Below are 15,304 nucleotides of genomic sequence, written 5' to 3'. Positions count from 1 at the left end.
ATAATAAAAAAACAAACGCAGCTCCGGGAGCTGCGAGATGCTGGACCCGGCACCCCGGTAACGCGGGGTCGACCCGCGCCCACCGGCGCGGCGCTAGCAAGGGACACCCCAGCCCCGTACCTGGCTGGAGGATCTTCACAGGCAAGTGGTCCATGCTGGGGCTGCAAATATGCGCCAGCGAGCCGAACTTGGAAAGCAACATCTTCCGAAGGGAGGAAAACGGCGAGTCCTCAGCGGTGGCTCCGCCGGCGTCCTCCCGGCTCAGTGCTTGGCGCGGCTCTCCTCGCTCCGGAGCCGGCGGAGGGCGGCGGGCCGCCGATTATCTTCTGCGCAGCTCCTTCCTCGGCCGGGAGCGGGAACGACGGAGTCCTGGGGGAGGGGGGTCCCCGCCGGCAGCGATTCAGGCGCCGGTGGCACCAAGTCCTCGGGAGAAACGCAGTCAGCGAGCGCGCCGCTCCCGCGCTCCCTCTTCCACCCGGAGAGAGCCGCTCGGGACGCAGGCAGGCACAGACAGAAGAAGAGCCCTCCCCGCAGGCAGGCGAGTCCAGAGGGTACCGGGCCGCGCGTGGAGCCCGTCCCTGCGGGGGCCGCGGCGGCAGGAGCGGGCTGGGCGCCGCAGTGAAACCGTGGCGGGCGCAGGACCGACCGCGCCGCCACCGAGCTGCCCGCGCGCTTCTGAGTCGGCGGCGCCGCCGAGCCGCCTCTTAACTCCCAATATTTTGGTGCGGGCAGAGTGCGGCGAGTGCGCCAAGGATATCCCTCCGCGGGGGAGGGAAGGGGGGGAACACCTCTCCCGCCGCCCCCGCCGCCCCCTCCCCTCCGCTCCGGGGCGCCCGCGGGGCGGTGGCCACGACTGCAGCGTCCCGTGCCCGCCCCACCGCGCGGGCGGGCGCGGGCAGCGCGGGGGTCTGGGAACTACTTGTTTGTAGTAAGCGGCGCGCAGAGTTACACCCTGTCTGCGAGGGAACGCATCACACATTAGCGACGCAAAAAAAAAAAAAATGGAGGGGGCCGGGGGAGATCCTCCCACGTGCGTTAGCGCCGCGCGCGGCCAATCGCCGCGCGCCCTTTCAAAGGGCTCCCGGTGCGGCCAATGGGGAGCGCCCTCATTTGCCTGCGGCGGCGCGGCCGGGCGGCGGCAGGGCGGGAATGCCGCGAATGCCGCGGCGCCGAACCCGCCCCGCCCCGCCCCGGGCTGCGGGAAGGGCGCTCCGAGCCGAGCCGGGCCGGACTGCTGCGGCGGGGCTGCGCGGGGGCGGGACGCCAACAGAGCCGGGGCACGGTAGCTCCACGGAGCTGGCCTGTGGCGTAGCCCAGGCGCGGCGGTTCAACCGGCCGGTGCTCCCCAGTCAGCACGCGGCACTCCCCCGCCCTCCGCGGCGGTTCCCCCTGCCCGGCGCTGTCCCTTCGGGTCGGCGTAGCCGGCGCCGTGCCAGCGCGGGGGGACGCCGGCGCCTGCCCTCTGTGCCTGTCTCCGTCAATCGCCTCGCCTTTGCGGAAGCCCCGCGGGGCCGGTGTGGCGCGACGGCGGGCGCCGCAGCCCCGGCGGCGCGACTCGGCTCGGAGGAGCTCAGGTCTTCGCTCCGCTCCGCGTCCCGCCACGGCGCCGCACCATGAGAGGGCACAGAGCTGCTCCACTTCCCTGCGCTGCCGCCTCCGCCCTGCCCTCCCCGCCCTCCAGGGGGCGCTGGATCAACAGGAATCGCGGCGAGGGCGCGTTCCGCCGGCGGCGCTCGCGGGTGTCCCCGCGCCCGGTCCCGTAACGGGGGTCAGGCCCCGCCGCCGTGAGGGGAGAGCGAGGCAGTTGGGGGAGCCCAGGGGGAGAGGGAAGCCCGGGGGCATCCGGAGGATCTTGGCGAGCATCTGTCCAGCAAACCCGTGGGCCACTGCTATAGAAACTAATGAGTGCGGTGCTGGGCGGGCAACAGTATCTTAATCTCCAGCAGCTACTGAGCCCCGCCTAGACGCCTGTGAACAGCACGAGGTCTGCAGACAGCCCCCCAGCACCGCTACCCGTGTCACACCGCGGGCCACGTGCACAGCAGGGAAAAAAGTGGAGGTATCGGTGCTCCACGGGGATCCCCAACGTGAGGGTGTTTTTGGACAACCACTTGGCAGCCCTTCCCACCCTGAGCCTTGCAGTTGGCATTGTCTGATAATAGTAGTGCTGTAATCTCGGGCAGTCGTGCCCATAAACAAAGCAAGGGCTTCCAAGGAGAGGTAATTTCTTTTATTAGATTAGACCAGCTGATGTAAAGGTCAGGTTTTCAGGCGCGGTTTCAACCCTTCATGTCCCAGAATGTATTTTTTGAAGCTAGATCAGTTAGGCTATGAAAGGTACTACCTCACTTGCGGACCATGGCATTTGCAAAGGCTCCAAAATAAACCATGGAGTTTACTGAACAGTTGAAAAATTCAGGAGGTTTCATGCTTATGATTTTTTTTTTCCTTAAAGATAATGAATTGGATTTATCAGATAAAAAAAAGCATCTTTCTTATTGCTTTACATTATTGTTTTTATTTGCATTAAATATCCTACCTTTTGGCTGTCTCAAATCATATTAAATAAGTTTTTAGCAAGTTTCTCCCAGTAGTGGTATAGGCACGCTATTATGTTTGTTGCTGCTGAAATGTAACAACTACAAAGAGTAGGTTTCATGATCTCACAGTACATGTTCCAGGCTTATTTTAAAATATTTAACTGTATCTGCCTTTTGCTGTAACCCGTGTAAGTGGCTTATTATGAATATTGTTTTAAATGGAGAGGAAGTGTTTCTCACTTCCAAAATGAAATCTCAAGTTATTGAAATTTTTAAATAGAACAGGCACGAAATATTAGTATGTGTAAGTGCTAATTATTTAGGGAATTAACATTGCAAGTTCTTATTACTACTTTTTTACATGACAAAACATGAAAAACCATGCATATATCCTAGTCTGCAAATGTAAAAACGTTGGGTTTTTTCATTCAAACTATATTTGGAATTTCTTAGATCAATCTTTATGTTGCCATTCTATAGTAAATCAGTCATATGCTTGCCTTGAACCTGTTCAGGAAAATTATACAGTTCCCTCAAAATCCTATTGAGTTTAAGCTACATCTACTTTATCTGTGTCAGCTGTAATATTTTGAATCAAAAGAACATGGCATACCTTTACACATCTACATTTGTAGCAAAATGCTAATTAAAAATTCCATGATCAATTCTGGCATTGGTGTAACTGCCTGTCTGATTTGTATTTTCACAACAGTGTAAAAGGGAGGTTATTACGTATCTAACATTAAAGAAAACAAGATAGTTACTCTAAAAAAAAAAAAAAAGGAAAAAAGAAAGAGTGATAGGGGGGTATTTGTTCTTCATTCACTTAATTTTGGCGGACAGACATTTAACTTGTATACAGCTACAAGCATCTTAGTTTGACAGAATTACAGATGGATCCCAGACATGGAATTTACCCTGTCTTTACACATAAGCCTTTCATGGGTTTGTGGTGCTCCTTTGATCTGACTTGAAACATGCAGTTCAGTGGTCCCAAACAATTATAGTTGCAGAAATATTTTATAAACTAGTTTTGGCCACTTTAGCAGTGGCTTTGCAACTATAAATGGAAAATCATTTGTGGGTAGGATGCCAGTTTGCTGTAGAATTCATTTTTTCTGTTCAACAGTCCCTAAGGAGTGGGTTTGTCAGGCACAGAAATATGTAAGAGCCATGGGAGTTTCTGCTTGCTGAACAGTACTACATTCAGGCTACCTTTTAATGTCTGCATGGAACTCAGTTCAAAGTTTGCTCTGGCACATCATCGCCAGGTACTGCACTGGTGACATTAATGGGCTGTAATAAATACTTACAACCATTGTAGATCTTCTGGATAGAACTACCAAAATGCATCTGTTCTCATAATAAGAACATAAGGAATGTTGCTAAGCATGCTCTGGCAGTAAATGCCCATTAAAGTTGATAAGAATATTGGTATTCCTAGGTCCCTCAACCTCTTTGTATGTCAAAGCTCCTAGCTACCTTAATAACCCTTTGCTTGATTCTCTTCAGTGTCTCTTCTATTTGGCAACAGAGCAAACCAAACACAGTGTTCTAGATGTGGCTTTATATGTTCTGAATAGAGGGCAATAATCATGTCCCTTGACCTGCTGGCTATGGTCTTGCTAATGCACTCCAAGATGTGGTTACTCTTCATTACCACAAGCGCACGCTGCTGACTTTGTTGGTTTGTGGTCCATTGGGTCCTCTCCTGAAGAACCGTTAGTTCCAGCCTACACTTCTTCATAAGTATATCCTGTCCCAGATGCGGAACCTTGGCATTTATCTTTTTGGAACCTCAATTCCCCTGATTTGGCATCACCTTGTACTTCCAAAGGGTCTCATCATGCAGGTCACAGATGAAAATGTGAAATACTATCAGCCTGTGTTTTGGGAAATACACCTTGGAATCACCTGCTAATTCAACTTGAAACAGTTATTATCTACCCCTTGAGGCCTGTGATCTGTTCAGTTTTTAACCGACCTTGTAGTCCACCTATATCTGCATGCTGAAACACAACTAAAGAGAAAAGGAACAACATCTATTCTAACCACACCAAGAGAGCCTGTAATGTAGTTGTTGAAGGCAATCAGAGTAGCTAAGCACAGTTTGCCCTTGGGAATTTCAAGATGGCTGCTCTCAATAACATTTTTGTTGTTGTGGGAATGGAAATGATTTCCATGAGTACTTGCTCCATAATTTTCCCAGCAACTGAGGAAGGTTGATCAGCCTTTCATCACCCAGATACTCCTTATTGCAATTTTCTAAGACAGATATAACATTTTTGCAGTTGTCAGAAACCTCCTGGGATCACTGTGACCTTTCACAAGGGAGAGAGTGCCCTTCCAATGACTTTTGCTGGCACTGTTAGTACTCTCAAATGTATCCTGTCCAATCCCATGGACTTGTATGACATTTCTAGCTTGTGTAATTAGACCCTGACTTATTCCTTGCTACTTGACGTGGCACTCTGGGAGGCCTGCGGGCAGACTATGCCAGTAAGATACTGAGACAAAGTGAGTACATGTGTGCTGTGTCACAAGGTGCATTCAGCAGGGGGCCTAGATTTTACTCACTCTCCCGTTTTGCTACAAAAGTGTCCTTACCCATGACATCCTTCAGCAATTTTAACTGCATGGAAGCATTGGCCCCCTAATTCCATCCCTGTGCACCTGGGCAATGCTCCTGTATTCCTTCTCATCATGTGCCCACTTCCACTGGTCCCATATGCTTCCTTTCTGTTGTTGAGCTCAGTCATATATGCACTACGCTGCTAAGGAAGGCTCCCGCTGTAGCTGCTTATTTGCTTGCAAATTAGGACGTATTACAGATATGTCTTACTCTGCCAGATCAGTTGTTAGGACACTTCTTTCAGCAACTTCAGTGCTTTTCTTTTGAATAGTGTGTCATGAACCACAGCCTCTCTTTATTTCTTTATATTTGAGAACACATTGCTAGAGTTAAAAATGGTTAGAGACTCACAGGATCATAGACTATGCTGAGCTGGAAGGGACCAATCAGGATCATTGAGTTCAGCTCTTGATCCTTCAAAGGACACCCCAAGAGTCACACCCTGTGACTGAGAACGTTATCCAAATGCTTCTTGAACGCTGTCAGGCCCAAGCCTGGTGCTGTGGCCACTTCCCTGGGGAGCCTGTTGCATTGTTCAACCACCCTCTGGGTGAAAAATCCTTTCCTAATATCCAACCTAAACTTCCTCTGATGCAGCTTCATGCCATTTCCTTGAGTCCTGTCAGGTCACAAGAGTGAAGAGATCGGTACCTGTTCCTCTACTTCCCTTCATGAGGAAGTTGTAGACTGCAGTGAGGTCTCCCCTCAGTCTCCTCCAGGGTGAACAAACTGACCTCAGCCACTCCTAGTATGGTTTCTCCTTCAGACCCGTCACCATCCTCATTGCCCTCTTTTGGATGCTCTCTAATGGCTTAACATCTTTTTTATACTGTGATGCCCAAAACTGCACACAGTACTTGATGTGAGGCCACCCCAGTGCAGAGCAGAGCAGGACAATCACTTCTGTCAACCAGCTGGTGATGCTGTGCCTGATGACCCCAGGACACAGTCGGCCCTTCTGGCTGTCAGGGCACTGCTGACTCATTCAGCAGAAAGATGTTGACATTTCCATCAGTAATTGACCTTACATTTCTACATATGGCACAATCATTCCTCTTTATAATTCAAAATACTCGGTAAAGTTGACTCCTACCACTAAGCATTAATGAGACCAATATCGAGGTACTGTTAAAAGAAGTTGAAAAATTGAAAAGGCTTTCAAGGAGAATACAATTTTTAGGACCAGTGTCTTAAAAAATGAAGCTATAGTAGCTCAATCTATTTTGTTTATTTGATAGAAGGTTAAGAAGTAACCTATTACCATCACAGTCTAGAAGTATCTACTTCTTTTTTTTCCCCACCTAGTACTTTCTATCTCTGTAAGTCATACAGGAAGAGTTTCCCAGCCTGGGAACTGAGAGAAAACAACAAACTATAGCAGTAAAGTACAGGCAGGTAACAGAGGCTTACTGTGAATGTAGCTCTCTATATCCATCTTAATTGAAGGCCTAGTGTTGAAAGAGGATTTAAAATAAGAAGACATGCTCAAGAGTAAAAAGAACTTACAGATTTGATGCCGAATTTGCATTAGATATCATGACATTGTGTGAAGGGAAGTCAGACTGGAAAGTCTCTGAATCATTAATATTTCTGACTCCAAAAGCATAGCTCTGCACAGAACTGAGTTCTCAGGACCTCATCTTCCACTTTATGCAGGTGGCACATTGTGTTCAGTAGAGAGATTGCACAGTTTCAGCAGCTGTTTTCCCTGCTTCAAAAAATGTATTGAAGAACTAAAGTGGGATTATGGAAGGGTAATGAGAATAAATGAGGATATGAACAAAACTCTCGTTTGAAAAATTAGGCCTTTTTTCACTTTGGAGGGAAGATCAAGAAAGGGGGTGCAGTAAAATAATGGTCTAAGTACAGTAGATCAGATGACTGTGTTCTCTCTCATTTAACATGAGCTGAGGAACATCAAGCAGAATTAAAAGGTAACTTTCAAAACTGATAAAAAACCCCCAACCTGTAATTACCTCTACATATAAAACTTGTAATTAGGCCATGGAGCTCACTGCCAAGTCACAAAGGCCAAGAATGTTACAAGATTAAAAAGAGTATTGTATTTTTAGTGATAACAAGAATATTCAGAGTTATAATTGGAGGATAAAAATAGCAGAAAGGCTATTAAGTCTCAAGTTTCAATGTGGAAACCAACTTTGTCTTGTGCAATGAGTTGATACTGCCATTGGCAAATCAATGAATAAAGAATGTGAGGAGTAAGAAATATGGTCCACCCGTGCCTGCTCTGGAGTCTTTGTACAGAGTGAGCCAAAGCAGCAGAGTAGTTTGTATAACAAGGCAGTTCTTAATAAAGTCCTGTATTTTCTGCTTTGATTTTGTTTGTGCCATTAGTGTTATATTTAAACTGTTGCAATGATTTGAAAAATTGATCTCAGTGTTTTGTTCAATGGGATAGTCTGGATGAGTGTTTTTCAAACTATAATCTATGTATTGGTGGAAATAATAAGACGTCACAAAGTGTTCAATAATTTTTGTGTTTGCCCACAGGCACTAAATAAAATCAAAGAGGAAAAAAAAAGAAGTAATGAAAAAAACATAAAATTTACTTATCATCCTTGCATTAAAATTAGAGAAATACTGGAATAGGTGATCTCTAAGGATTTTGTATAGAAATTTAGAGGGAAATTGACAGTATGGGATGAAGCAAAAAAGTATTGGTTTTGTGACTGGTTTTGAGTTTTACAGAAATGTTAGAATGCAGATGGAACTGGATACTGTTCTACTTTCCCTTTTCAATTTTGAAATGTGAGGATATAAAAGCCATATCTGAGTTGTCATCATCATAGCTAAAAGATTTAGATAATTCCATTGTATCTCTGATGTGACCCAAAAGGCATATAGCTGTGCTCCCAGTAAAATATTTCAGTAATTTGTTAGTAATAAATTCATTACAACAGACAGTGGCAGTACTAATGTGTCTTTCTATATTTGAGAACTGATGGAAGAGTTTAATTTGTTTTCAATAATTATAATGATAATAATGATAAAATTGCTCAAGACTTGCAAAAAGAGACAATATACAGAGTTGTGAGCTCTTCACTTGATCTTTCTTGAATCTTGACACTAAATTTAATCCCAAACATAATACCAACATTGTAAACCAAAATATTATATTTATATTGTCCTATGCTACTAATTTCTACTCAATATAGAGAGATATTTCTCATTTTAAAAGCAAGGGGGGTAATTTAAAAGCGACTGAAAGGATGGTTTGTGGAGGAGTTAAATCAAGAACTGCTCTAATATAGTAGTTGGAATATGAAAATAATGGAATAAGTTCAAATTTTAAGTGTAGTAGGTGAGTAGGCGGTTGCACTTTGGAACAGCAGTTAAAGTTTTCAACCAGTTTTATAACTACTTAAGTTCCTAATTAAGGTTTGATGAGCCAAAATTCAACAGAGAAAAGCATTCAGACCTTTCCTACTATCTTAGTGTCACTGTATGTGTGCTTCCACCTCCACTTTCTCCACTTCAGCTTCTTAACCACTCTGTAATGAGAAAAATACCATACAGTTACTGTAATCACTGAAATAAGATCTGTCCTTTGAACCACATATACAGGAGGGAACCACCAGGTTACTTTGTATGGGTGTGCCCCAGTTTTCTGACTGACAAACTGCCGGTGTTCCTGGTCTTTGCTAATCTAAAAGGATGTAATTATTAACCAGCACAAACTCCAGTCCTGCATGTGCATCCCACGTGTAGTCCTCGTGGCTGCTACTGTTAGTATCAGACACAGAACAGCATCATTAGCAAGCTGAACTGGTGTGTGTGCCTTTGTACAGAGGATCATAAATACTGTGCTAGTAATTGATGACAAAAGTTCATGTGGAGGAGAAGGTTATGTATTAAGTACATTTTTCAGGAAGTATAATTCCTCTTGTCAGAATATTTTTTCTATTTTTTGAAGTCAGATTATGAGAAGAATAATTCTATTTAGCATATACAAAACATTGATACCTGGTTGGTTAATGTACTGTTAAAATAATAAAACAAAATTATGGGAATGAATGAGTATCCCTAAATGATCTTTGATCAAGGCTCAGCTGAATGTACTCCAACATTTGTACTATAATTAAAAACACAGTGTCTGTCCTTGCTCAGTGTTTTACTCATAGATAACTAAAGTATGTACCCTAAACTGCATATGACTGTATGATCAAAGGACACTTTACTGTGTCTTATTATTAGTACTATACTAACTTTATGATAATAGTATTTCATTTTCTGTTGTGTTTCTGTGGACTTCACAAAGAATATCATAGTTTAAGTTATGTTAATCAGTTTCTTATATATTTTTTATTGTTTTCTAAATGTTAAAATTTAACAACAAATATATTACAATGGTATTACACTTTCTGAAAGGATGATTTCACTCATATTTCAAGATAGTAAGTAAGTCTCTTATGCCTGATCTAAAACGTGTCTGCAGAAAAACAACAAAATGTAACACAATTGGACAACAAGACAGTAGGTCTATCCTGGTTGAAGAAAAACATGTATTGTTTGAGGTTTTTTGATGGTCACTTTTGACCAGCTCTCAGTACTACTTTGGACATTCATCAGAAAGAAGGTTATGTCTAAAGAGACACCTAATAGGTGCAACTACAGAGGGCAGAGGGCAACTACATGCACTTGTGAATGAAAATTTGTCTGTAGTGGAAGTATTAAAATACTGTGGTTAGGGCCTTACAAAAAGGGAAGATCTGTGTCCTAGGCTCTTGTCACTAAGAGGCACAGCTGTAGCTACTGAGGAAGGTCTTCTACTTACCAGGCTAATGCCCTCTGAGTGTATCCACCCTCTGAAACAAAGACTGTGTAATTTTCAGCACAAGATTCCACGGACACCAAAATGGAGTTCTCTTACAACTTCTATTTATCTTAGGTATGTTCGACAGTAAAGTGATTCTTGAGGGTAGATTATGTTAATTATTCTTGAACCTTGAGAATTTAAATTCCAAATGAAATTACAATTAAGTCATTTTGTGTCCTTCCTGGTTAGGGTAATCTTGTGTGATGGAAGAATACTGGACTCCAAATCCTGGTCCAGCAATAATTTCTTATTTTATTCTACAAAAAGACACTGTTACACTAGGATATAAAATGTGTATTTCAAGTGAAGTGAAAAAGAACAAAGTTATCTTCATTTAAAACAGATACAGAAAAAAAAAGGTACTGAGAAGCTGATAGCAGTGTTGAACATGCTGCTGAAAATATGCTTTAACTGGTACTGAAGTAAAAGCTATATATAATTACTGCTTTGATGGAACAGGAAACTCTAAAAGACTGAGTGGCATGACTACAAGAAAGTGAGTAGAAAAGCCAGCACTGCTTAGGCCAGGGAATGGTGACTAGGACTCTTTTCCTGGATGACACTTGAGAAGGAAATGGATGACAAGCACCACTCTCTCTATTTCACAAGTACTGAGGGCAGCTAATGGCACTCTGCTTCTGAAGACTTTGGTTGTGATACTGAGTCTGACAATATTTAGTAGTTCAGGATCTGTATTTAAAATACATGTGAGAAAGCCTGCATAGACAGTTCCAATTAAGGTCAGAGGCTGAGGTATCTAGCACTTTCACTAAGAACTGTGGCCTCCATTACTGTGTAGAGTTTGGGTTATTTCCTCACATGCAAAGCATCTGTGTCTTTCACTCTTGTTACTCTTACTTCACTCAGAAGTGCTAATATGTTGTTTTAGATGAGCTAGCAATGAACTACATAATTTTGAATAAATTGTTCTGGATAAATGCAACAACTTGCTGTAACACTTCGATGAGATATCAACCATGCTTCCAGAGAGGCAACCAACAGGAATGTACACAATTGTATACTGCCCTCTTATACAAACGGGAAGAGGATGCCCAGGGAAGTGGTTGAGTCACCATCCCTGGAGGTGTTTAAAAGGTGTGTAGATATGGCTCTTAGGGACATGGCTTAGTGGAGGCCTTGGCAGTGCCTGGCAGTTTATGACTGGACTCCATGATCTTGAGGGTCTTTTCTAACCTAAAAGATTCTATGAAACTGTAAGTGGAAGTGATATTTGATGGGCTTAAATAATACACATTAGCAATTCCCAATTTAATTGATGGTCCTGTTGCAGCTGTACCACTAGTTTGCCTTGCACCGTAACATTTCTACCTTTGAAACATTGGCGAAGAAAATTCCAAAAAGTAAAACAAAAAGCCAATTTGGAATCTTCAAAATGTGTTGAAATTCGTGAGGATCTGGAGGACTCATTATTTTGGAATGCTTGGTAGAAAGTAACCCAGGCCCTTTTTTTTTTTTTTTTTTTTTATGATTACTTTTAATTGCTTGTCTTCAACATCATCCTTAGCTAATACTGGAAAAGGAAATATATATCACCATTATTTTGTGGTACAAAGGCACACATAGCTTTGTTCCAAATATAAAGAGAAACATGTTGAACACCTCTGCCTTTTCCCACATGATTAACAATTTTGTCATCTGCCTTTTTTGATGTAATTTATATTCTTGCTAGCTCTGTAACAACATTGACAAGAATTAGGATTTCTTTTACTCCCAATTTTTATCAAAAATCAATTTTTGTTCTTATTGAACACAGATTCTTTCTGTCTGTAGTTTTAATTTCCCTGTTACCTGGTTTTCTTAACATATGTTTTACTAATTTTTTTATTCCATATTTAATTACTGTTCTTTGCCATCTGTCTACAGGGATATTGGGTATATCTATATTACTAATACTTAAAAAAAGAAATATGTGAGAAACTTAATAATAAATTCCTACGTTTTGAAAACGTGTGAAATATATGGGCTGAAGGTAGTGTCTCTGAATTTTAAATCTAAACTTTCATAATTGCTAATCTGTCCTGTAGTCAGCAAGAAGAGAATGAGTCAATGTTGAGTTGGTTGCCATACAACTGCTTTTCATACCATTTCATAGATGATGAAATTTCTGGTGAAAAAGAAAATTTAAATTCATGATATGAATGTTGAAATCTATGTTTAGGTGTGTAAAAAGTACCTGTCTGAGAGCACTTGCGGACTTGAGCCACCAGATTAAAGTCCAATATTTATTACTTCCTTTGGTCTTATGCCTTGGCCCTGAGAAGGCCACTGCCACCCTTGGGACAAAGGTGGCTAATGCACCTGTAGATGTGTCTGAGACAATTTTTAGGTCTGGTCATTAAGATAAAGCAGGCTTTAGACTGAGTCGTTTTAACTGAGATTTTCCTGAAGAACAATAAATCTTGTATCATAAAAAGTTTAATTTAGTTATGGTTTCTTTAAATTCTGTGCAAGTAAAAAGAGGCAAATTATAGTTCTGGAAAACCACCTCTAATAATTCCCAAGAGAAGCTGTGTTATGTCTGCTGACATTTATTGTCATATTATTGACACTTTTGTGTTTATTCTCACAGTACTTCACAAGGATTTCAGGCCCAGGTGTAATTTCTCAAATCATAGATTTTCTCCACTGAACTAGAAAGAATTTCCATTGCTATCAGAGAGATTTAAATAAGACTATTGCAGACACATCTATGCAATTGTGGTCTTGCTCTCCTATCATTTCTAATGATTCTCACTGCATACTTTGTTGGAGCAAATGAACCTTTTTCACCCCTTTATGCTCAGGACAAAGAGGTAATAGATCAAAGACTGGCCAGCCTTGAGGGTCATAGATCTAAAAAAATAGACTTAACTGAGTGCAGTCAAATATCTTGTACTTAGTTTCATTTTTAATTTCACTTGTCAAATTATATTTTATTGCTCTCATATCTTTTTTTTGTTTGTTTGTCTTTGGTGTGTGGCTACATAGTTATCCATATTGCCAAACTTTGCCCTTTAAAAGGAAGTAATAATCAGTGTAAGGATTAAAGAACAAATGCAATTCATAGCCTGCTCTGGTTTCAGAATTGCATGTTGCAGATTACAGAATGTCATAACATATTGGGTTTTGCTGTACAACATGATACAAACTGGCATGATATACTTTAAGACTGTAATAAGAAGCCATAGAACACATTAGAAGTGAATGAAAAAGGTTTCTTAGAGTAGGTGTCACTGTAAAGAGTCTCTTCTTAACTTCAAACTTCTAAATGCCACAGTAGTGTTAGTAACAATGAATGCCATACCAACTCAAGAATCAAAACAGCTTCCATAATGTATGAAGGAACAAACAATGTCTGATACACTTGTGGTTAAACTCTACTACCTAATGCACAGCAACAGGCAAAATATTGCTTATTGCTTCCTTCATACAAAAACAAGGTGGCAGAAATCTGGTATTCAAAGTTCCGTATGTACACCTTCCGCATGTTTTCATACTCTAACAAGAGGACCACTATATTCTGTTTGGCCAAGGGGCTACTACAGACTATACCTACTACTTCAGTAAATTGCAAATGTTAATTTATGAAATTGCCTTTCCTTCCAAAGGTTCTTGGTATGCCTGCTCTTATACCAGTGGTGAAGAGCGGCATCAGTAGCTTCATCAGCAAATAGGGTATCTCTCCTCTAACCTTTCTGAAGATATCTGAAGGCAAAACAGTTGAACATTGCTTCTTCCTTGTTTTGGTGATGACATCTGTTCTTCCCAAAGATGTGAGTATGCCATGCCAAGAGCATAAGAGGCACTCCTAAAACATTTTTTCACTCAAGGTAGTGTCACCTTCTGCCAAAGTTTTTGGTCTCGTTGTAGGACTAGTTGGCTCTGGCAAAGTGGTAATCTTACTCATTTTTCTTCTGTTTGAAAGGAGAACAAAAGAGAAATAGTGTATTAAAACCTTCTGAGATAGTCCTACTGCAGTTCTCTTGAAGTGTGACTTGACCCAATGGTACTATATTATAAAAAATTGTGTTGTGTGTCTTTCAGGTACTGTGGAATTTTTCAAGAAATAAGGAATAGATAAAGACCAAAGAGCACTGACATGTTGTGAAGGCACAATAGTACACAGACTTCTAGATGTTGGCTGGATTGACCTCTTCAAGGGCACTCTAAGATGTCTAGGCTATGTGTGAATTTGCTTTGAAGGTCTTGTACTCTGAGAAATTAAGAAAGGAGACTTTTGGACCTAGATACTGATGCACTCAGGAAAGCTGGGAGTTATAGCATCACTGTACAGTACGTTCAGTTAAAGTGAAGCCCTAGGATGGATGAGATTTTTTTGTCCATCTTTCTCTCAGTATTTCTTCTATCTTCACAGCTGACATCATTGCTGGAACTTTAGAACTTACCTTGAACATGTACCATCAGTTTTCCTGTAAGAATGCCTATTTTCCTTATGGGCCTTAGTATCCCTGACTGGACTGTATTATTGGGTGCTACTGTGGAAGGAGGTGCTTTTTTTTTCCTTCCTGCCTATTTCTACTCACAGCTTTCGCAGTGCTTTAATGTTAGTTCCCAGTAGAACTGTGGTTGATCTATCCCTTTGTCATTATAGAATGAGACTAGTAAAGAAATAACCAAGCTCAGTGCACTTAATACAAGTTGTCTGTCAAGCATTAAAGGTGATCAGGTACAGCAAGGTAAAGATAACACTACACCAGCCAGCAAGTAGATTCTCTTAGGCTGCAGTAACACATTTTTGAGTGTTGTTTGGTGGCAGCAGGAGATTATTTAAGTTAAAGCTACTGTATTCCAGCCATTATTGACTGTATATTTTTAATTTCACCTTTATGCTGATACTCATGCTTGTCTAACTGGGAGGTGATCTCAGAAATTCATCTTTTCACCTTTTGTTGAAATCCTGTGGTGGGCTGACCCTGGCTGAGTGCCAGATGCTCATGAAAAGCTGCTCCGTCACTTCCCCTCCTCAACTGGACAGGGAAAAGAAAATACAGTGAAAAGTTCATGGGTTGAGATAAGGATAGGGAGAGATCACTCACCGATTACTCTCATGAGAAAACTTGACTTGGGGAAGTTAATTTATTACCAGTCAAATCTGAGTAGGATAATGAGAACATTAAAATTAAATATTAAAAATCTTCCCCCCACCCCTTCTTAGAAGGCTTAACTTTACTCCTGAATTCTCCATCTTCTCCTCACCTAAGCAGTGCAGTGGGATGGGGAATGGGGAGTGTGATCAGTTTATCTCATGTTGTCTCTACCACTGCTTCCTTCTCT

The 15,304-nt window shown here is 42.2% G+C and overlaps 1 protein-coding gene across 1 annotated transcript in view; it reads right to left on the bottom strand.

Moving 5' to 3' along the window:
• Positions 1–662, bottom strand: part of LOC114069733 (serine/threonine-protein kinase pim-3) — a 5,647-nt gene extending 4,985 nt beyond the window's left edge. Inside the window, exon 1 of the mRNA XM_027906737.1 lies at positions 121–662. Coding sequence (XP_027762538.1) covers positions 121–202 — 82 coding nt within the window. The 5' untranslated portion in view covers positions 203–662. The remainder of the gene's footprint in view (positions 1–120) is intronic.
• Positions 663–15,304: the final 14,642 nt, after the last annotated feature.

This window comes from Empidonax traillii, unplaced genomic scaffold (genome assembly GCF_003031625.1).
Source record: "Empidonax traillii isolate 1590-97213 ecotype Southwest subspecies unplaced genomic scaffold, ASM303162v1 scaffold1349:size209088, whole genome shotgun sequence".
Classification (NCBI taxonomy): domain Eukaryota; kingdom Metazoa; phylum Chordata; class Aves; order Passeriformes; family Tyrannidae; genus Empidonax; species Empidonax traillii.
This window is presented reverse-complemented; position numbering and strand designations above follow the sequence as displayed.